The following is a 23,568-nucleotide window of genomic DNA, read 5'->3' on the forward strand; positions in this document are numbered from 1 at the left end:
AATTGATCCTGGTGTGTATATGTACATCTGTGTGACTGCGATAAATTAGATAGTAAGCCTCACTGGGGCAGGGATTGGTATGCATAAGTCAACATTTTCAGTAAAGGGCTGCATGACTTGTTGGTGCTATATAAAGATAATGATACTAAAACAACAGCCACAAGTCAAATAGAAGCGTAGTCATCCAAAAAATTAAGTCAAGCCACTTTCTGTTCTAACAGACAGGGGAATAAGAGCTGGAAAACCAAATTGCCCTTTGGGCCCCAATATAGTTTGTACAGAAGGTTACATCGTGCGTCACAAAGTAATAAATTACCAGCTCCTCCTATTGTGGCACCCTTGATATAGCCCAATCTAATATGGAACTAATTGGAGAAGCTGGCCTGAAACCACTATAAACCTTGTGATAGAAGATGTGCTATAAACATGCTCCAGCGTTTAGTCAATTTTTTTTTATTCTTTTAATTGCAATTTTCATGTGATCTGCCTGTAAAAATAACCATATAATATCTTTCCTTATTAGTTCTGCAAAATATATCATTAATATTTCTGTTTTATGTTGTGCCTGAAAAACACCAAATGACAGAAAACAAAGCAAAACTGTACCTCTTGTATATGGGCCGCAACTGCTGCCTTCGTATCAAAATCCAAGACCTGTATTTTTTCAATAAATTCTTCTTTCCTTTCACACTATGAAAAATACAATATAATTTTTACGTCTTAACAAAGAACATCTCACGCACTGAAGCATCTCCTAGTTGTACGTAAAAAAGGTAAATGTAATTAGGAAGAACACTAGCTGCATAATGACAAACACATAGGGACAACTTTCAAAATTCCTGATCACAGATGTGGCCCCCATCCAACTAGACAACAATACATTAGGAGCAGGGGTCCCCAATATTTTATAGGCTTGGGCCACATTTAAAAGGAAAAAGTGTTGGGAAACAACACAAGCATGAAAAAAATTCTGGGAGTGCCAAGAGCTATGATTGGCTGTTTGGTAGCCCCTATGAGGACTGTCAGCCTACACATGGCTCTGTTTTTCATTACACTGAGGTTTTTATGTAACTGAAACGTTCCTCCAAGCCAGGACTTCAAAAATAAGCTTTAAGGCCACAGGGAGAAACATTCAAGGGTTTGGTAAGCAACATGTTGTTCACAAGTCACTGGTTGGGGATCCCTGCCTTAGATTGTGGGTGCACGATTATCACAAATGGCATGGTAACTGCCCATGTTTAGCACAGCCAAAAAGTTGTTTTTTTTAGCCTAGTGAATATATCAGCCATCCTGGCTTTAGATGACATGCACAAAGCAACTGCACTTAAAACAGTTGGTAAGCCATTAACCCCCCCCAAGCTATTTTACTTATAAATATATATAGAAATGTAAATTAATAAAAACTCACCTGGACGGCGCAACCCAGCAAAAGGAGAAGCAATTTCTTCATTTCTTCTGTCCCTTGCTCTTTATCATGAAAAAATATACATAAAAATGCCACATTAGTACCATCTTATTAGGCAGTGGACTGCTTCAAATTATAGCTATTAATAAAATGAAAGAGTGTTAACAGTGTTAGCACTGATAAATACCTACGCCATCCCGCACATTCACTACCCTGGTTAATTCCTACTGCTAAAAACACAGAGCAAGGAAAGCACTGCAACACTGGGAACCTACAAGTGGTCACCATTCCCCAGAAATATAGGGATGATTTTCTCTAAGTGCTCTAGGATATTCTTGGCACCAGTGTGTTTTATTCATTCCAAATTATGATCCCAGTTTAAATAATGTGCACGACATCTTCCAATTTATTAACCAGTTAAACCATAATGCTAGAATTGTCTGAAATAGGACTGAGCTGGCAACAGGCTACAACTATAACAGCCAACTAAAATGGCTGGTTAGCCTTGGAAAGAATAAATGCATTTTTTGCCATCATGTTAAACTGACATTAATTGGGAATATTAAGTACGATAATACTCTCTGTGCCAAATATTTTAGCATCACTGTAGAGAATAGATTTGGTGAAAGAAGAAAAAAGTAAGCCCCTAGAGAAGCAATATTTATAGAAAAGAGCATACACCACTGCGTGAAGAAATATACATGATTGCTACTGCATAAATTAATTAGGATGCACCGAACCTACTTTTTTGGGTTCGGCCGAACCCCCGAACCGACCCTGCGGATTCTGCCGCATCTCAAACTGAATCCAAATCCTAATTAGCATATACAGGTATCGGACCCCTTATCCGGAAACCCGTTATCCAGAAAGCTCTGAATTACGGAAAGCCCGTCTCCCATAGACTCCATTTTAATCAAATAATTCAGAATTTTAAAACTGATTTCCTTTTTCTATGTAGAAATAAAACAGTACCTTGTAATTGATCCCAACTAAGATATAAATAATCCTTATTGGATGCAAAAGATTCCTATTGGGTTTAATTAATGTTTTATTGATTTTTTAGTAGACTTAAGGTGTGAAGATCCAAATTACGGAAAGATCCCTTATCCGGAATGCCCTTGGTCCCGAGCATTCTGGATAATGGGTCCTATACCTGTACTAATTAGGATCAGGAAGGGTGAAAATTTGGTGCATGCGCAGTGAAAATTGTTTTCCCCCCAACCATTTAACCCTTCCGAATGCTAATTAGGATTTTGATTTGGCCGGGACCGTGGATTCGGCCGAAACGGAATCCTTCGAAAAAAGGCTGGATTCGGTGCATCCCTAAAATTAATATTTTCATTAAAAACTGTTCTTGTTTGAGAGAAGATGGGCTTGCCTAGGCTGACCCGGCTGTCTGCAAACACAGAAGATAGCACTCTGTATTTGCCTGCCACAGGCTCCTTTATGTTGCTTTAGACCTTAGGAAGTCTAGGGAGTTCATGCCTGGTGCCTTTGCAACATTTTTGTAATCATATATAAAATAATTATACCCTAAAAAAAAGATATCAGGAAAAGTCACTAGAGTCAATAGATGTGCATTAAAGTGCTTGAGCTGTGAGTTTTACTTGTTAGTGAAAAATTCCCTTTTCAGAAGCGAGATTGCATTTCCAGTGAACTGGTGCTAGATCGCAGAAGGATTCTGGGGGATATTATATTACTCACCAGAATATGGATTTTTGCCAATAGTTAAAACATTTGGCAAGCTCATCATGACCAACTGTTGTAACGATTCCTGTGGAGAAATAGAAGAATAAGAATATTTTTAGTGTGTGATTAAGATTCATTTCAGCAAAAACAGAATTTACAGGACAAAAAGAAAATGATTTCTGCTTCAGAGCCTTTTAAAGCTCAATTTCTTTGTGTTTGAAAACACTTTATTTTCCCCAATTTATGTGCCATTGTAAAAATATGTTAAATTTCTGTAAAGTAAAAATAAGGCTAAGCTCTGTGGCACAGGGACCTCCACCTACTGTGTCCCTTAGCATACAGCATTTAAAGCCTTTATATATTCATATTTACTTTATATATTCATATTTACTCATTGCAGTGTTTGTCTTCCCTGTCTGTATTATTACTATATTGTACAAATGTACAGCACTGCATAAACAAGTAGAGCTATATTAATATATACATATAGGGACTGATTCATCAAAGTACAAGTTTGAATCACGAAATGGGTAAAATTCGGATTAGATACGATCATTTCTGATGATCGGAAATGTCACGAAAAATTGTAATAGTCACAATAATATTGTATTGGCGATCTGAAAGTCACAACATTTTCGTATCCAAACGATCGTAAACGGCGGGAAAACCTCGTGCAAAAAGTTGCGCAAATTAGCAAAAGCATCTGTGAAAATACGCACAGTACTTTAAAGGAACAGTAACACCAAAAAATGAAAGTGTATAAAAGTAACTAAAATATAATGTGCTGCTGCCCTGCACTGGTAAAAGTTGTGTGTTTACTTCAGAAAGTCTACTATAATTTATATAAATAAGCTGCTATGTAGCCATGGGGGCAGCCATTCAAAGGCACAGGCACATAGCAGATAATAGATAAAACACTATTGTATTCTACAGAACTTATCTGTTATCTGCTATGTAACCTGTGCCTTTTCTCCTTTTTTTAAGCTTGAATGGCTGCCCCCGTGGCTACACAGCAGCTTATTATATAAATTATAGTAGTGTTATTGTAGCAAACACACCAGTTTTACCAGTGCAGGGCAACAATGCATTATATTTTTATTACTTTAAAGCTCTTTCATTTTTTGGTGTTACTGTTCCTTTAATTTGTACTTTAATGAATGTGCCCCATAGTGTATAAACACATGGTATATATTTATTTATATAGTTCTAGTGTGCGCAGTATTTAGTGTTCCTTTATAGACACACAACCTTCTTTGAATATTTAAAGATTACAGTAAAAAGTTGTCATACTGTATACCTCCCAATTTAAAAGAAAGCATCCAATAATATTTAAAAATTCACAGTACAGAAAAGGTTTATTATTTATAGACTTTAAACTCTATTGTTACACATTTCTGACAAGGTAAAACCAATAGAATAGAGTTTACATATAAATGAAAGAAGCAGTATACAGTAAATCTTGAAAGTTTTCCAACATTTTTTTTGGTCCCACCAATATAAAATGCCCTGATTTTACACCTTTTTTTCTAGTCCCCGGAAAAATGTAAAACAGGGGTTCTACTATACATTCTACTTCTGGTTCTTATGAGCACAGACAACACATATCAGCAGTCAATGGAGAATATGTATTTGTAATGAGCTGCTCCTTGTCACACAGCCTAACAAAGGCTGCAGCTGGGGGATGTTTATAAAGTAGACTGATGATGTGTTTCTATTTGTGCTCATACAGACAGGAAGTAGAATAAGACTTTACAACCAGTTTCAGATTTTGCCTTGTTTAGTGCAAGAAATAATCCTACATATTTCCTAATTAATACAACAGGCACAAATTACAAACTCTATTCACTGAACTAGTGCTGAAAAAACAATACTGTTCCTAAGGCTTCTTAAGCCCATATATATGGAGTACTTCATTTCAAATACAGGTGTGTTTCACATATATCTTCCTTGCCACCACTACTGCAGCTGCAGGCTGGTAACAGACTGAATCCTCGATAAGGGAAAATTTAGATGCTTTGATTGGCTACAGGCAGATTAAGTAATTCTACACTATAGAAACACAGGGGGGAAAAAGGTGCCTAAAAGCAAAATTAAACAATTTTCCTCAAGATGTGCGTACAGCAGATAAGCATTATTTTCTAAAAAAAAAAAAAAAATAAACAAATACACATATATTTTTACTCATATACACAGATCAATCACAGCAACAAAATCCACACAAATAAATCTCCTCAGGGAAGCCATACTAGCTCACTTCCTGTTTCCTGAAGGTACCAATAAACACAAAAACAAAGGGAAACTGTTAAAACAAAGCACATTTGCCGCATGTAAAAAAATGCAGGTCCTGATTAGATTAGCATGTATAGGTGCAGAAGGAATCGCAATCAAACATACCAAATCATACATTGTTGCTTAATGTAAAACTATATTCCCAGAATATGAATACTGATTGAAACACTGTTTATATTATGTTAAGTAACCACACCAAACTGGAATATTATATATATATATATATATATATATATATATATATATAAATCGAAGAATGGAAGCTGCACTCACAGGACTTATACAAAACAAAAAATATTCTTTATTGCCAGAAAGGTGAACTAACGTTTCAGCTGTTACACCAGCCTTTGTCAAAGTCAACTTTGACTTTCCTTGGGCCGGATTGGAGCTGCAGAGTGCCATTGAGCCCTATGGGAGACTTTCCTTGGGCCAAGTTGGAGCTGCAGAGTGCCATTGAGCCCTATGGGAGGCTTTCCTTGGGCCAAGTTGGAGCTGCAGAGTGCCATTGAGCCCTATGGGAGGCTTTCCTTGGGCCAGGTTGGAGCTGCAGAGTGCCATTGAGCCCTATGGGAGACTTTCCTTGGGCCAGGTTGGAGCTGCAGAGTGCCATTGAGCCCTATGGGAGACTTTCCTTGGGCCAGGTTGGAGCTGCAGGGTGCCATTGAGCCCTATGGGAGACTTTCCTTGGGCCGGGTTGGAGCTGCAGAGTGCCATTGAGCCCTATGGGAGACTTTCCTTGGGCCGGGTTGGAGCTGCAGAGTGCCATTGAGCCCTATAGGAGACTTTCCTTGGGCCAGGTTGGAGCTGCAGGGTGCCATTGAGCCCTATGGGAGACTTTCCTTGGGCCAGGTTGGAGCTGCAGAGTGCCATTGAGCCCTATGGGAGACTTTCCTTGGGCCGGGTTGGAGCTGCAGAGTGCCATTGAGCCCTATGGGAGACTTTCCTTGGGCCGGGTTGGAGCTGCAGAGTGCCATTGAGCCCTATGGGAGACTTTCCTTGGGCCGGGTTGGAGCTGCAGAGTGCCATTGAGTCCTATGGGAGGCTTCCAAAATCATGCACAGAAGGTTCAAAGTCAGAAAGGTTTTTCGTGCTGTTTACGATATTTGCGATTATCAGAAATGATCTAATTTCGTAATTCGGATTCGTACCTTAGTGAATATGGCCCTGTGAGGAAGAGAATTTGGGGGTATGGAACATTTTTCCTCTTCAGTAACAACTGAAGCTGCCTCCATACTGCAAATGTGCCTTAAACTTTACTTACACTATATAAATCATTTTAATCTTATTTTCTTCAGCCTTGGAATTCACAATTGCAGCAAGCAGGCAAGGGCCATTTTGTGGACGCTGTTATCAAAGCAGGCATTGCATCCTGCCAAAATCTTGTTTCTGTGCCAGTATGGGGGGGACCAGATGCCCATATCCATGCACTGGTTACACAATTAGATGGTGAGGAAAGAGGGGGAATGTGAGGAGTGCAGCAACATCTAAGAAGTTCTGAATTGAAAGTGAAAGTAACTGTCTGCCCCACCCCTATGCCTAAGGCATAGAGGCGGGGCAGGCATTATATGATTGACAGCTGGGATTTTAAAATGCTTTTATAATGGGTATGGATGTGGTAAAAAAAAAATATTTTGGGTTTCATGTTTAATTTGAAAAGGACTTTTATTATACAGCTTTTTATGTCTGGGTGACAGGTCCATTTTAAGAGTAGCTTAAAGGAACAGTAACACTAAAAAATGAAAGAGCTTTAAAGTAATAAAAATATTATGTACTGTTGCCCTGCACTGGTAAAACTGGTGTGTTTGCTACAGTAACACTACTATAATTTATATAATAAGCTGCTGTGTAGCCACGGGGGCAGCCATTCAAGCTGGAAAAAAGGAGAAAAGGCACAGGTTACATAGCAGATAACAGATAAGTTCTGTAGAATACAATAGTGTTTTTTCTGTTATCTGCTATGTGCCTGTGCCTTTTCTCCTTTGAATGGCTGCCTCCATGGCTACATAGCAGCTTATTTATATAAATTATAGTAGACTTTCTGAAGTAAACACACAACTTTTACCAGTGCAGGGCAGCAGCACATTATATTTTAGTTATTTTTATACACTTTCATTTTTTGGTGTTACTGTTCCTTTAAATGTAATACCTGTACAGGGCCCAACTGAATAAGTGGCCTCGTGATGGCATCCATAGGTGTATCACTGATGCTCGAATCACTTGTTTCTGCTGAGAAGTTTGCTCACACACTACTCATCAAAAACAGGTCGTTACTGAACCCAGCCTGTTCGAACAAATTCAAAGAATAAATGCTGACTAAAGGGCCTATTTACAATTATACATACACAGGAATGAGAGTGAGGCGGATCAATGGTGTGTGATTAGGAAACTGGAGGTCACAGCAGGGCCAGAACTAGGGGTAGGCACCAGAGACAACTGCCTAGGGTGCAACAATGGGGGTTGCCAAGCAGTTACCTTTCCTGCCTACTCCTAATCCACGCTCCCTTGCCCCTTACCAGAAATTATCGATATACAAAAAGGTTGTGTGCCCTAACAAATTATTTAAAAGAGGGAAGCTTTGTATTTACTTCCAACTGTTCCTAGCAAGTCTGGTGTGCATACAGCATTTTGACTTTGAAATCATGCCAGCTTTTTATATAAAAATCTTTCTTAAGCATGTATGCAAAGCACATTCTATTTATAGGAAGGTTTGGTCCTCGAGTACACAACTTACAATGTTAACATTAACAGCACACATTGTCAGGATATCCTTCAAAGAGTGAAATGATGAGTGTATGAGCCATAGTGACAGGGCCACCTGTAGTGCTAGGAGGATATCCTGTACATGAGCACTGTTTGTCAGACTAGGGCTGTGTAACTTGTATGTATAACTTTATTTATAGAGCACTACAAGGATATGCAGTGCTGTACAATCTTACAATATACACAATTACACACAGGGAGGACAAGTGTTATAATAAATACAATAAGTAAGTATAAATACAAAGAGAATAAGTGCTATGTGGTATGAGACACGGATTGTAACCTCTATGGGGCAGGGACCTCCTTCCTACTAACGTGCTGATCACTAAGGATCTTTATTAGTTGTTGGGTTCTCAAAGACAGCACCAAAGCCAAAGAACAGTAATTGGTTTATACCCACTGGTGTCCTCATAGTTCTGACTTCCCACCCTACCTACAGATTATATATGGAGAGTCTGTGGCCTTTCTCTTGCACATTCCAGACAGCCATTGCTGTTTAAATATCCAGTCAACTTCACATAACTTACATTTTTATATTACTGTACATTAGCTAAATGGTAGTGTAACTGAGCCATTCGCTTTTGAGATTGACAGGAAGTGGTGACAGATTAACAGGAAGTGATAACAGAGCACTGCACACAAGACAAAGTGCTGCCATTAACTTGAGAAAATAAACCTGTAGCCACATAATCCTAAAAACAAACCCACTGCAGTCTTTGGGTTATTGTGATTTCCTTCACAATTAAAAGCAGCAGGTTGGACACCTGTTATATGTAGGACAACTTACATAAGGCCTAGTAGTAAGCGACACAAGCAAATAATTATTATTTTTGGGTTCTGCAGTACTGCAAACAGTCACACTTTAACAAGAGAATAACATATAATCGTACTCCGAAAAGAACCATAAAACTGAGTGCAGCAATGCACAGAAACGGAACCCCAATCTGAAGGTCTAACAAAGGTCTAAAACACTGGAGCTGATATTAAAGTCACATGCTGACAGACCTAGATATTAAATATATTCTTAGCCTTCCCACTGAGCATGGCTTTGCTTGCTGGTCAGATGACAAAGGACCCCGCTAGGTTTGCCGTTTCTGGCAAATGAAGAAAGGGCAGCCTACAGTATTAGACAAGTCACTTTAATAAACAACATCAATATACAGTCTTGTGTCCATTTTAGCAGTATTTGCTTTCTAAATATTTGGTAAATTAATGGTCAATTTAAGGGTTGTCAGCAAAACAAGACTCAAGGGTATTCCATTCAATCTCAGTATTTTAAGTTAACACAGTTTGTTTTGTGGTCTACACTTGGAACCACAGGCTTGCAGATATTATTGATCAGAAACTGCTCAGTTCAAAAGGATTTTTGCACAAATCACAATTTGGCTGAACTTTGCAGTTGCCATGGAAATCTCACCTAACTTCAAAAAGATGACATCATCAGATCTATAGATATAAATTATGTTATCATAATCATGTTATGACAGCAGCAGATCATTACGGAATCTAGCAACCAAAAAATAAATATACCGTGAGGCTTAAATTTTGTTTTTTTAATTTATTCTCAGTTTGAATCATTTTTATTTTTAGTTTCTGAACTATTCATTTATTATTCTTTATATTTTAGATGTATACATTTATTATGATTTCTTTATTTTTCTGTATTTTGAATTCAAGACTGCTCCATGGTTGCTGAGGTAACCCCTAGCAATGGGATTATTACTGAGGTCTCAGAAGATTTGCGCTGATTGGTCGCGTGCAACCAACACCTTGATTCATCTGACAACATGGTCTACAAGCTAATAGGGTCTCAAACCCCACTGGATTAATAAATGACACTATCATATAAAATCTAGCTTTGCTTATGGGCATACCTGTCATATGCTGCCCTGGGGACAGTGCTGATGACTATGCTCTACATGTAATTAAGCTAAGGTAACATCCTTAAGAAATTTATTTTTGTGTAACAGTTCCTTTACTAGTTATAAAAAAGTAGACAAATGCAAATATCACTGTACTTCAATCCATATTTATATATTTGGCCTAGCTATGAGACAGAGTAACAGGAAACTGCACAACAATCAGTGCCGAAAGCCAAAAAGGGAGTATTAAAAAAAAAGCTTTGATCATTTCCTTTGCAGTTTAAACTAGAAAACACACATTTGTCATACATAACAGAGCTTAATTTTTTTAAATGAGAATAACACACCCCTGCTCTATGTAGAATGAACATCTGGATGCCATAAAGCTTTAAAAGGCATACTATCTCCCATAATAGCCCAATTTCCCTTTTTTTCAAGCACACCAAATAAATGCTATGGAGTCTTCAGTTACTAAAAGGGCACCTCTCATGTAACCCAATATGGTGCAAACAGAATTACAGGGTTGACACTACCCGCACTTTAGATGTAGGATCTGGCGTTTACCCTGTCACAAGCACAGAAAGCCTCTAGAGACATGGGTAGATCAGCTAGTTTGACCATGGCACACAGGCATTTTTTGACTGACGCAGCCTCTGTTGAAGAACAGTGGCAGCCAAAATGCCCCTATCCACTTGTATTACTAGTCAATGAAAAAGTTCCATGTTTGGCACAGACTGAACAGTGACAAACGTCTGAAAAAAATATACCCACTTGGGGTCTGCCTGTCACCACCCCATGTAATGGAGATTAGGCACTTTAATTTATTGATATAACATAAATGCACCATTACAGAAGAATCATTATTTCCGAGAAGAATCTGTAGACCTTATTTACAACACTTTTGCAAGGGATTAATTCAACCAATGGTGTGCGTTTAAGTCTAATCAATTGAAAAATGGATTCTTGGCCTATGCTTTCGCACAACAATTAAACTGTTGCCCTTATCTATAAACTGCCAAAATAGCCCCCCTCTTGTTGAACTATATTGATCTCATACCCAAACGGTGTCATTTTATAAAACACATTCAAATTTAGTTATAACAAGCTAATTAGACTAAAATAGCTAAAATTAAAAAAAAAAAAAAAAAAAAAAAAGGTTGTTTCTAGGGAGAATATTCCTTTTCAGTATTCTCTTGGCACTGGCTTTTTAGCTTTTTGTTTCAAATAACAGTGTTTATTTGGATTTGGAAGAGCAGAGTCACATTGCACAGTGGTTATCAATAGGGTGCTACTTTCTTTGGCAATACTTCATTAGGTCAAGAACAAAGCAACTTTTGTAAACACAAGCCGAACATTTTCATGTGTATACTTATATAATTTTTTTTATTTATATAGGGCTAACATGCTACAAACTGAAAACTGCCTGTCCAGATTTCCAAAAAAGAAACTCCATTCAGGAGTTTTAAGTTAATGGTGTGGCGATCAGCCAAACCCTCTGTCCCCAAAGTCATAATCACACCCCTGAAACTTCATCTGCCCATGACGTCATCTGTCAGAAAACAGATATGTCAAAATTTTCAAATTACAGTAAGACAGCCTCATTTAGAGTCTATTTTAAGCAAATAATTCTATTTTTTATAACATTTTTTTCTTTTTCTCTATAATAAACAATACCTTGTACTGCTTTCCACAATGAGACAAGACAAGCCCATTAGAATCAACATCATATTTTTAAATACACAGATGTAGACACTATTTTTTGGAGAAGGGATCCTTAATAAACCCAGTAGGATTGTTTTGTCAACAATATGGATTCATGCTGTTTAGTTACAATCAATACAAAGTACAGTTTTATCATAATTACAGAGAAAAAGGAAACGGTTTTTAAAAATCAGGATTTTTTTAATCCTTATGGAGAAGCCTGGTGAATTTTTTTTTTTTTTTTTACACAGCATAATAAATAGTCCCCTTAGTTGGGCAATTTGGTCAAGTTTGACTTTTTGCTCAGCCATCTGTGCATGAATGGGATTTTATGGAGCAGCCATTTGACATACTGTTGCATGGCCATTTTGTCTAGACAGAAAATATAATTTGCTGATGTGTCCTCTGCATGTGTGGATGAGGCATGCTAGAAGGAATACAAATACAATCTATAGAAGGGGAGGAAGCGGATACAGGAGGTGAAATACAGTGCACAATGTGATTATGCTGGACATCAGCCTGCAGGCTCTGCAATGATTCAGCTGCACAGTCACCATGGGAGAGGACACATCTGATGGGCTGATGACAGGGCTGTCACTCACTTTCCATTATCAAAGTGCTGAGTGCCAGATTCTGTCTTGCCAGGATCATATCCTCTTTCAATTAAGTACACTGCGCCATTGCCAGGAAGCATGATAATATTGTATATACACTGCATCTGACACATGCTCACACTTCAAGAACAATAGGCACATTTACAAACCAGACAATATGATTTCCTTCTGTTATGTGCTCCATAAAGAAATATTACCCCACCTAGTACGATTCACAAATAAGGGGTTACATATCAACATCTTTTTATATAATATGACATTTTGCAGTACCTATTACCATTATATGTTTTATTTAAGAAAGTGGAAAAAAACAGTTTTTGTAGAAAAACGATCCAGCATCAAAACTTATCTATTGAATAACAAATAGCTGAAGCTGTTTTTACAATCAACTTTCCACCTAAAGCATAGGCAGATAATTTTTTTAAAAAAATCAATATATTTACTCCTTGAAAAGTCAATCAGCTGCAGGTACCCCAATATAAGATGTGCTGAAAAGTCATTTCTACTATACCTAAAGGCACGGTTACCCAGCACATGGCAGCTACAGGAAGTAATCACAGCTAGGTTTGCCATGTTTTTTCTGAGAAAAACACAAAAAAACAGCCTTCCTTTATTCTTCTTTCTTCTACTTGTTTCCCCATTCATATTATTAACATGAAAACCGGCCAGGTGGCAACTCTACTCACAGGAACCGTCCCCTGAACTAAAGGTAAGCACCCATGTGAACACACTGGGCTCTGAAGAAATAAAAGGAAACTATTTTCCCACAATTTTAAAAGACATATATACATAACCATTTGCTGGGGAACTCTAGATTACTGAATTATATTGGTACCGATTTGCAGGTGAGGGAGTGAGGTGCTATGGGTCTAATTAAATACCTTGGGTTTCTAATAATATGTGATTTGCACAAAATCTAAGGGATACTTTTTCTATTTTCTATATTGCTATTTATGGTGGATATGAAGGGGAATCTTTTGATTCCCTCTGTACCGGGGTACAAACAAAATTCAGTGATCTAGAAACCTCCAGCAAATGGTTATGAATATATATTTTTTAAAATTGTGTGAGAAAACTAACTTTGGTAATATGTAATAAAGTTTATCTTTTTATATCATAACCCAATGTGTAAGCCCTCTATATGGATAATTTCCCTTACTTGTATGGGGTTGTCTATTTGCATCTGATAAGAAAAAAAGGCCAATTTAGTTTGACAGTCATGAAATCTCTGAAGCCATCATTTTTATGATGATTAACGTCTTCATCATCCATATATAATCTACACCTATATGTTGGTCATACATGGCAAGATCCATTTGTTTGGTATTGTGAACATATCTCTGCCTGATTTTGCCACCCATTAGCTTGGCCATACCAGTTGATTTGATCATTTGGCTTCTAGACCAACAATCGGATCACACTGGTGGCCCAAAGGGAAAGAGCAGCAGTAACATACCCATATGGTCTTTGTCCAAAAGTATTTTCTAACTTGCATCATGACTATAATATCAGGCAGATCATAAGCAAAATGTATCACAATTTCAGGTGTTAAATAAATAAAGCTGCAAATGCTTTATTGACTCTGAACAGACATTGCTCTTACCTGATAGTAAGATTTCATCTGCTTGACTAACACGGACAAATTTTGGATTCGAAGGGATGCATCGTTATTGATCTTTCTATATATTCTTTGATTATCAGCTTTTGGGTTTCTGAAAGGAGAGGAAAAAAAACATTAATCCTGAGCTTAGACAAGATAATTATCTATATTTAGTTGTTATCCACCTTAAGCAAATTATATATATATATATATATATATATATATATATATATATATATATATATATGCTCTGCATTGTGAATTATCTATAAACTGATTATCTTAGAGGGAGATGTGAATGCACTTCTCAGTCACTGTTATAATCTAGAACGCAAGAGGTTCACTTTCTTCTAATGTAGCTGATGTATTTTTTAATGTTGAGCAATTATACAGAAACACATCACAGACTGAGAACCAGAGGGAAAGGTAGCATGGGAAAAAAAATTATTCAGTATTATATTGCATCAATTTTGGTGGAACTTCAGATTGTCTAGAGTTCACATCTTAATCCCAAATAATTTTGCAAAATTTGGGCCTAGAACAGACAAATAAAGCACGATAACAGAAAAAAGTATTTAATTGTATATACAGAAATTAAACAAATAAAATAGTTATATGGTAAAACTGTTCTAGATGGGCATTACATGGGTTCATCCATTTCTAGGGGTTAAAAATAAATTGCATATGAAAGAACTGACTGTAGGCTCCAAGAGAACATCCCATTACTGCTTACTAAAGGGGCCTTGATCAACACAAATGTAATAAACTTTTTGCTTATCTGTGCACTGGTAATCTAAATATCTACCTTGCCTGAACCAAACATGGGGTAGCTTCAATTTCTCTGTTCATCCTGTTTAGCTCAAGAAACAATAATAAAACACACATTTTTCATGATTAAATGATAGGCAAAATGTTCCAAGTCCTATTCACTAAGCCCATGCTCAACAAAGTAGCCCTGATGCAAAGCCACAACACTGCTTTCTAATGGCAGAATCTCAGGAGGCTTCCACAGCGGTACAGAATGACATATACTGTTGTAAACCCCCTATTTTAAGGGGAACACCCCAAAATCATGTAATGATGTAAAATCAAGGAAAATGTAAAATATGGCCAAATGTATTATGCCTTATATATTGCTGAGACAAAAGAAAAACAGAGTGAAATATGGGAACACTTGTGGGCACATTTACTAAAATGCGTTTTTTCCTGGCCTTGAAACGCGATATGGTATAAATTACCGCAATTGCGTTTTGAAAGTCACAAAATTTTCAGGCCAAAAAGTTTGTAAATGCCACGAAAACAGTTCTGGCTCCATGTTTGGCTTTGGAAGCCTTCCATAGGACTCAATGGTGCTCGACAGATCAAACCTGGCGAAAATATAGTCCCCATGAAAGTGTAACCAAAGCGTTAACAAATTCTGAAATGTTTGTATTCTTTGTGCAAACTACAATTTTTTCGTTTTCATACAATTTTTTTTTTACCGAAAACTACGAAAAACTTGTGGAATTTTAACAAAATTTTCGACATACATTCCGAAATGTTCTATAATTTAGAAAAAATACGAGTTTATTTAAACATTTTTAATAAATGGGCCCCTTAAAATCCCCTGGGGGACTTGGGTGTTGCCCTGTTGGTGCTGCCATGGTTACTTTGGACCAATGTCAAACTACCACCACTTTTCAAGGGCTGGAATGTTCTGAACCTATAAAAATTGAGGACACTGATGCTTTATACAGCTCCTTAGGTAACTATGCACCCAAAACAAAGGCCTGCACAACCTCACAATGCCACAGTTGAAATTTATTAGAATACCCTTGTAAATCCATTTGTTTTACTTGTCTCCAATTTGTAGCATTTAGGGCAAGCCAATGTCCCATCATTATTTCCTGAGCTTCATTTCTTTTTTTTCTCCTTTACCCGGGTGGCATGAAGTTTGCTCCAGAAATGTAAGTAACTTACAATTCTGTAAGGCCTATTTAGTAAATGTCATATACAGCTTCCAGGCTCCAGAGCACCCATAATCTTCTTGAGATTTTTCTCCTATAGCAATATATAGTAAGGGTTACATTTTATGATTCCCATTCTTTCATTTTTTAGTGGTCATTTTCCAAGCATTCGTCTAATAAATGGAAAAAATATTATAGCGATGGCAGCTTCAGCATGAGGGCATAGCTGTTTTCACACGTTCACACTCAGGCTGGGAGAAAAAAGGCGAGACTTGCTTCTCACTTCAGGAGACCGTCAGATGGGAAGCAGCCAAAAAAATATGAATGTAATTAGCAGCTCCTATATCCTGTCATCAGCGGCAAAGATAGAGAATAGGGGACCCTGGACAATATACAAAATCTTCAAATGAGAAACTCTGTAAATTAGGAATGGCCCCACCTGAGTTGGACAGGTTTAGCTATTGTTTTACTGTAGTGTAGCTCAACAACTGACTTCAGGTAAAGGATCTATTTTCTGAAAGGCTTGTGACCTGGTGTTTTTCAGATAAGGGATTTTTCTGTAATTTGGATCATCATACCTTAAACTTTGCAACAAAAAAAAAAAAAAAAGATTCAGAATTTTAAAACTGATTTCCTTTTTCTCTGTAGCAATAAAACAGTACCTTGTAACTGATCCCAACTATATATATAAAAAAGGGGGGGGGGAGTTGTGCTCACCACACCTTGATAAAGGTCCCAGGTGAGGACCGAAACATCAATCCAATAAAGAAGCACATTTTGGTATAAATTCCTGGTGTGCGTCAGCATTTTTTACAATGTTAAATATATATTTTCACACAATTTTTAAATTAACAGCACAATGTGAATAAAATATTTTAATAACACTAGTTAAATTACATTTTGGCCTTTCTAATGATTAAACCTCTATTCTAGAATATTGCTGTGCTTTCTCTTAGTGATTTCCGAGCACCTTCAGAGATCAGTAGCTGCTGCTATTTCCTAAAATACAGCCCAGGGAACATAAATGGAACCGATCATTAAAAGGACATTTCCCAGACAAAAGTCCTTGTTACTAAAATACGAGGTATCCAGCCCTCCTCACTAGTCACACGCTGCTATGAATAGCCCCTTTTGTAAGACGGAAAATTAAAATGCCTCACTGGCAAATAGCCTAGTAAAATAGGGCAAATCTGTCTAGAAGTCAATAGGCGGCTCAGCAGTAAAGCATTGCCTTGAGTCATTTTACATTTAAAAGCAACCTACTTATGGCAAGTTACATCAATTTCAAATGAGATGAAACAGACAAAATATCCACCGCGAAAGAGCACATTAAGTTAAAAAGTGGTGATTTCATGATGCTAAACACAGCTATTATTAATTGAAATCTCAGACCTCATATGGCTTGAAATAATGTAAATTTAGTCACCTACTGTCCAACATCCTCTACGTGGAAATCTGATAACTTAATGGATCGTGTTTTAATGTAAAGCCAGACTGCATAGCAGTTGTCTTACCATCTGTCCTCTGATAAGGCTTGCTGAATGGAAAGGCACAACTCAGACATTTAATCCTAAAAACAGATTGACCTAAGTAAGGAAGAGGGGCTGAGCAGTTGGCCATGCTACATTCATAAATATATATTATATATATATATATATAATGGACTCAACAGAAGTTTGGATATCATTACACCTCAAGGGGGTACTGTAGGTACCCCCAACAATGCAGGTTAGTGACTGATCCAACATTAATCAGCAGGTTTCATAATGAAGACCTACAGACCCTAAATCTGCAGGATTAATTTTCAGTGTTCATGGAATCTCTTAACTGCAAACGAATATGCAGAAAGCTCCAAATTACAGCAAAGCCATCTCCCACAGAGTCAATTTTTACAAATATGCCATTCTTTCAAATGTTATAATAAAACCGAACCTTGAACTTCACGGTAGCTAAGCTGCATGAATCCATATTGGTGGAAAAACAATCCTGTTGGGTTTATTTCAATGATGATTCAAATTGCAGAAAGATCCCTTATCCAGAAAACCCCAGGTCCCAAGCATTCTGGATAAAAGACCATCCCTATACCTGTACCTCAAATACATATATTTAATCAGTGAGTCCTAGTTTCTAGTACCTAGCAGGACTATCCAACAGATGACATTTAAGATTCTGTTGATTTAGAACTCCAAGCAACCCTGACAGTCATAGCTTTATTTTAATATCAATGGAATGGGTGGCAGGTTGGAAAGCACTAATATAAAATCGTGCCGTCTTGCACCAGCAGAAAAGTTCAAGGCATGAAGGGAATACCATCTGAGAGGCAGGCAGTCATACTAAACAAAGCTACATGTATGTTCTGGAATTGCCCTTAGCCAGTCTCTAGGCTCATCATTTCCACTATATGAGCTTGGCAGTCTGTCCTCCTGGTAACCTGTCTGGCTTATATCAACAACAACCCCCTACCCCCATGACCTTATTTACAGTGCTTCTTCATTAATCAGCAGACTGGCAGTGTTGGACTGATGGTGCATCTCAGTCCGTTTCTGCTTACTCTGGTAAAGAGCAACTTGGGGGACAGCAATGATTTATGATCCCAGAAGTCAATAGGGATTGCTTTCTAGCAAGCTTGCTATCCAATAGACTGCATGCATAACATGAAGTGTTTGAGGACTGAGGAACGGATTCATTTTTAAAGGGCAAGTTAAAATACAATAGATTCTGCCTAGTTGCACTGTTATATGTCATCCATTACTCTCTATCCTAGGGTGGCACACTGCAATGTGTTACAGGCTGACTTTAAAAAGCAAGGTCATGCAAGACAGTAAGTTGCAAGACAACTCTAGGTTAAGAAGCACAGATGTAGATTATTATAGGTAATAATTATGCGCTTTACTTCTCCATTAAAGTATAATTTGAAATGCTTTGACAAAGTACTGTATATACTTCAAGTAGCTTGAGGAAGGTAAGAAGCAGCTAACAGCTACAGCATGACTGGCATAGTCCAACCTTGCACTGGTGCTCAGTCTGATATTCCTCATTTCATAGCATTCCTTACTATTTACGTGATAATAAAATACTATTAAAAAAATCAAATACTAAATAAAAATGGTGGAAGCTGTACCTTCACAACAAGGAGAAAGCACTCTGTAACAGCTGCTTAGTTCATAGTTCTTAGATCATAAAGATCTCTCATTCTGACTAAGGGTTTCCTGGGTTTGTTTCCCATTTACTCTGTGCATGAAACATGAGCATATAGGGCAGGGATTTACAAGTGCCTATAAACAACAATGTATATGATAATGTGCCATATATACAATACACATGTATATGTAAATATATATATATATATATATATATTTGTTTTTTTTTTTTTAAATATATTAAAAATGGCTGCTTGTTGCTGTAGGGTGGCAGGTGTACTGTGGCCAAGGTTGCCACCTTTCTAAAATATCTTTACTGGCCAGTGGGGTGCAAACACAAAAGGGGATAAAGGGGTGGGGCAGTGATGCAAATGGGGCGGAGCTGTGGTATAAAATGGGCGGGGTTGTGACACATGGGCTGATGGAGAATGAGTTTAAAGTGGACTAGGGAGAAAAAAGGTAAAACTGGGGTGGATTGGAGGAGGACCAGGGGCTCCTCTTAATAGTATTACAAATTTACTGGCAACTACGTCGGCAGTAAATTTGTAATACTGGCCCTTGAAGCTGTCTTGCCGGCAAGGCAAGTTGCCAGCCACCAGTAAAATACTGGTGGCTGACAACTCTAGCTGTGGCCACAACTCAAAAAAAAACAGTTTATCTTCCCGAAAACAGACATTCAAACATGAGAGCAGAGATTACTGTGTGCACAGGACATTCCTTCCTTTTTTGGTTCACACTGATACTTTGTGCAGCACAAAATGGAAACTCCAATAAATATTCCATGTTATAAACAAAGAAGGTGTTGGTTGTATTGAAAAGAATAAAACAGTCTCCGCTAGCCATGTCAGTCTATAGCTGAAAGGTATAAGGCATCCTAGGGAAGCCCTAAACCCATGAAACAAATGAAGTAATATTAAGTTATTTAGAGTTCTTTTGCAATTAACATCCATTGTTTATTGTAAGAGAGTTTTTAGACTGCTAACACAAGCTTTCAACTCTAGGGTTATAGAATCTAACTTCTATACATTTTAAAAGAGCTCAGAGAGGCTTCTGAGCAAGTTTACATTATAGATTAAGGAAAAGAACATAAAAACTAAAAATGACAAATAATCAGATTCTGTGATATCATGTGCTTTTATTATTGGGACTCAAACTGTATGAAATTACTGCATCTCATTAAAAACTCATTTTTGTAAATGATTAACTTTAAGAAACCAAAGACAATTAAGGTTCTAATCTGTTTCCTGTCACTTATGACTGAATGCCTGTCAATAGCATACTGGGTGACCATTTGACCCTAATTTTACTCCAATATATTGAAATCTCTACTTTCCAATAGAAATTAACATGGCCCCCTCACAGACATATTTTGCTTACAGGGTTTCTGAGAACCTAATGGCAAAGGTCAATTGCCTAGTAGTTAATCTCCAATGGCACAAACCAAAAAGGGAGAGAGAATTAGCAGCTTAAAAAGGATCCCAGTAGAACACTGTATGTCACTTGTCCTTTCCCAAACACTGGCCACAACAAAGAATGAGGTCAGAAGCTGGATAGCACTTTCTTATGGTTACTGTACCTGTACCCATCAGACCCCCTCCCCCCCCAATACATAACCCCCTACAATAGATAAGTACTACATAATGCACAATATACACAGTGCTTAATGATGTTATCAATTCTAATCGGCGCTTAGCAATGTCATCAGTTCTAATTGGTACTTAGTAGTGTAATTTGATTTTCATAAGGCTCAGCCTATGGCCTTGTGCATTTACATAGTTTTTGAAATCCTGAGGAACTTATATATCTTTATATGTTACAATAAGAAATTCATTACTGGGAAAGGCTTTAGCCATAGTTCATGCCATCCATACAGTACATGGTTAGACGTGCCAGCCCATTACCAGCTCTGAACCCCATGATGGTAAATATGAACAGAGGCAGAGAGCAGGTAGTGCCATGTAACAGAGGTCATCAAGAAGAGGATACTAAGGGGCAGTTGCATAAAGATACCTTAGGTCTCTATTCCTTTTATTTGGCAGTTGAAGAGTCACAGAACACAGTTGCTACAACAGCTATATATAATTTTATACCATATTTTGTATTTCCGCTTGTATTGGCTCACACATGTCATCCAACAGCTGCAACTCATTCTTGGAAGGGGTCCCAGCACAACAACATGTAACAATACATAACCTATAACTACTTTCCTTTAATAATAAATGCTGGGCACAAGGCATGATCCTGGGCAAGTCAGCACTCCATAGAAAAGAATCAAAACCTGGTAACGGATCAGTCAAGGGTTCAAGCAGCAGATGTTATTAGATCTGTTATAGAAAATTAAAGAACATAGTATACCAATAAATGTGTCCTATCAATTAAATAACATACATCTAAGTTTAGATTTATTTACATGCACTGAATATTGTACAAAACGAGGTTTCGTACGATATCATTGGTGCGTATATATCCAGCTTTACTTTTGATATATATCTTATGTCAAAAGTAAAGCTGGCCATACACTCACCGATGATATCGTACGAAACCTCGTTTTGTGCAATATTCAGTGCATGTATGGCAGATCGACGAGACGACCAATATCACAAAGTCTGCGGATATCGGTCGTTTCGTTGATCGCCCAGGTTACAAAATCTGCGTTCAGGGCTGAATTGGCAGGCGGAGGTAGAATTCCTATTGTTTCTACCTCCACAGCAGACGATTCAGCCCTGAACGTCAGTGAGGGAAACAAACAATCTTTCCTGCGACTGATGGTCTCGGGAAAGATCAGAATTGCTACGTGTATGCAAAATAATGGTCCTGTTGCACACATCTATAAGGGAGTCTTTAAAATCAACTTCTGCCATATACTTCTAGACTCTAGAGTGATGGAATAAAACCATTGAGGGCACTACCTTCTTCCTGGCTATATAGTCTCAGCCCACCTGGCCTTCTCATCCAGCCAGGTCCTCTAAAAGTGGGGAACTGATAAACTGTAACAGGATTTCCCTGCTTTAAGTTTATGCCATCCTGCTGTGTGTGCTCCCATGGAAGCTGCCATACTAAGTATGTCCTCACTAATACAACTGCAATCTGAAAGACTAACTATTTCTCTCTATTAAAGTCTTTCTAGGTTATTAAAGTAGACCAATAAAGGCAGCTAAAATCTCAGCCTTCAAGTAAGAAAAAAAGACTCCTGGTTTATGATGGGCAGAGCCATTTCTGGGTACCAGGGAAGAAACACCTGCGTAAACACAAAATATTTGCATTATTTTTAACAGTACTTTACTAAACATAGCACATTGCTTTCAGGCAGTAAGGCAAACAAATCCCCTATTAAGGAAATAGAACAACGGGTGAGGAGAAAAAGAGAGAATGTGATGTATAGACTGAAATAAAGAGAATTAAGGAAAATAAAACTGGATTGTCAGAGGAAGAAATGTGAAAAAAATGTACTGATGTAAAGCTCAAACTCTGCCGCTGAAAGCTTTCCGCTTTGTGAGACTGATGGAATCTTATTAACACTTCCACACGGAGCCCAGCCCCAGCTTTCCACAAACAGCACTAGCACAGCTGGATCTAGGGGATTAAATAACACCCCCCATCGCAGCACCAATAGTCCAAATGTCAAACATGGTCAGATTCTAGTACAGGCACATTTGTCTGAGACCAATAGCCATGCTGATTATTATTCCATATAGTATTTTCTTACAGGCCAATATAACGACCAGCATTTATAAAGAAAAAATTAAATGAAAATGTAAAATGATAAAGCTGATGAAAGGCATACAATATGATTTATGCACAATCATTAATACTATCCCCAGCAATGGACATGTAAGACAGACATCTAAAAAGTGTGATTTTATTACTTCAAATAGGTGAGAATTTTGAGACTTAACACAATGACACTCCCTTTAATCTCAAGAGGTTTCCCTGCAGCATTTTCTTTGTTAATGCAGAGCCAAACTGCTAGAAATCCATCTCCGTCAGTCCCATGGGGATGGCTTGAATGAGGGAGCACGGTTGCTTCTCTAGCAATTCTTCCACTTAAAGGAGCAGTGCTGTAGTTTCAGGAGAGAAGTGCCTTATTCTTTTACCAGACAGGGCTAAATCAGCCAATCTGCTGGGCTTTGCTGGCTTGTGTCTGCACCGAGATGCACTGCATCACCCTGGGCAAAAACAAGGGACAGATTTTGGTGCACAAATGCACAGTAGATGTGATTGTTCAGGCTGTAAGCTCAAACAAAAGGAAAAAAAAGAGCAGTAGCCATATTTTGCAGGGTGCCATCAAGAAGATACTTCAAGTCAGGGGCCACTTCTGTCAGGGCAGAGGGGGCACCAAGAGGAATGATTCACAAGTTGCAAAGAGAACATAAAGTGGGCAGAGTTTGGCAGATTGTGGGTGGTGTTTCCACCAAAAAATGTGCTACAAAGCCTAATTGTGACCTGGTGCTATGTGCTAATAAACAGGGTTCCCTTGGGAGGACTGATATTCTCTAACTAAGCAGTACAGAGTTCCATGATTGCTCAATACCGTGTATGCCCATTCTGTCCAATTCCACCTG

General features: G+C 37.8%; 1 protein-coding gene across 8 annotated transcripts in view; it reads right to left on the reverse strand.

Annotated features, from left to right (window-relative positions):
- ccdc88a (coiled-coil domain containing 88A) overlaps positions 1-23,568 on the reverse strand; it is a 101,303-nt gene that overhangs the window by 57,676 nt on the left and 20,059 nt on the right. For all 8 annotated transcript variants that reach the window (XM_031902310.1, XM_004914737.4, XM_004914735.4 and 5 more), the window contains exons 3-6: positions 13,924-14,032; positions 3,110-3,179; positions 1,409-1,467; positions 607-690 (exon numbers count right to left, since the gene is read on the reverse strand). In XM_031902310.1, the coding sequence (XP_031758170.1) occupies positions 607-690; positions 1,409-1,467; positions 3,110-3,179; positions 13,924-14,032 (322 nt within the window). The remainder of the gene's footprint in view (positions 1-606; positions 691-1,408; positions 1,468-3,109; positions 3,180-13,923; positions 14,033-23,568) is intronic.

This window comes from Xenopus tropicalis, chromosome 5 (genome assembly GCF_000004195.4).
Source record: "Xenopus tropicalis strain Nigerian chromosome 5, UCB_Xtro_10.0, whole genome shotgun sequence".
In the NCBI taxonomy this organism is placed as follows: domain Eukaryota; kingdom Metazoa; phylum Chordata; class Amphibia; order Anura; family Pipidae; genus Xenopus; species Xenopus tropicalis.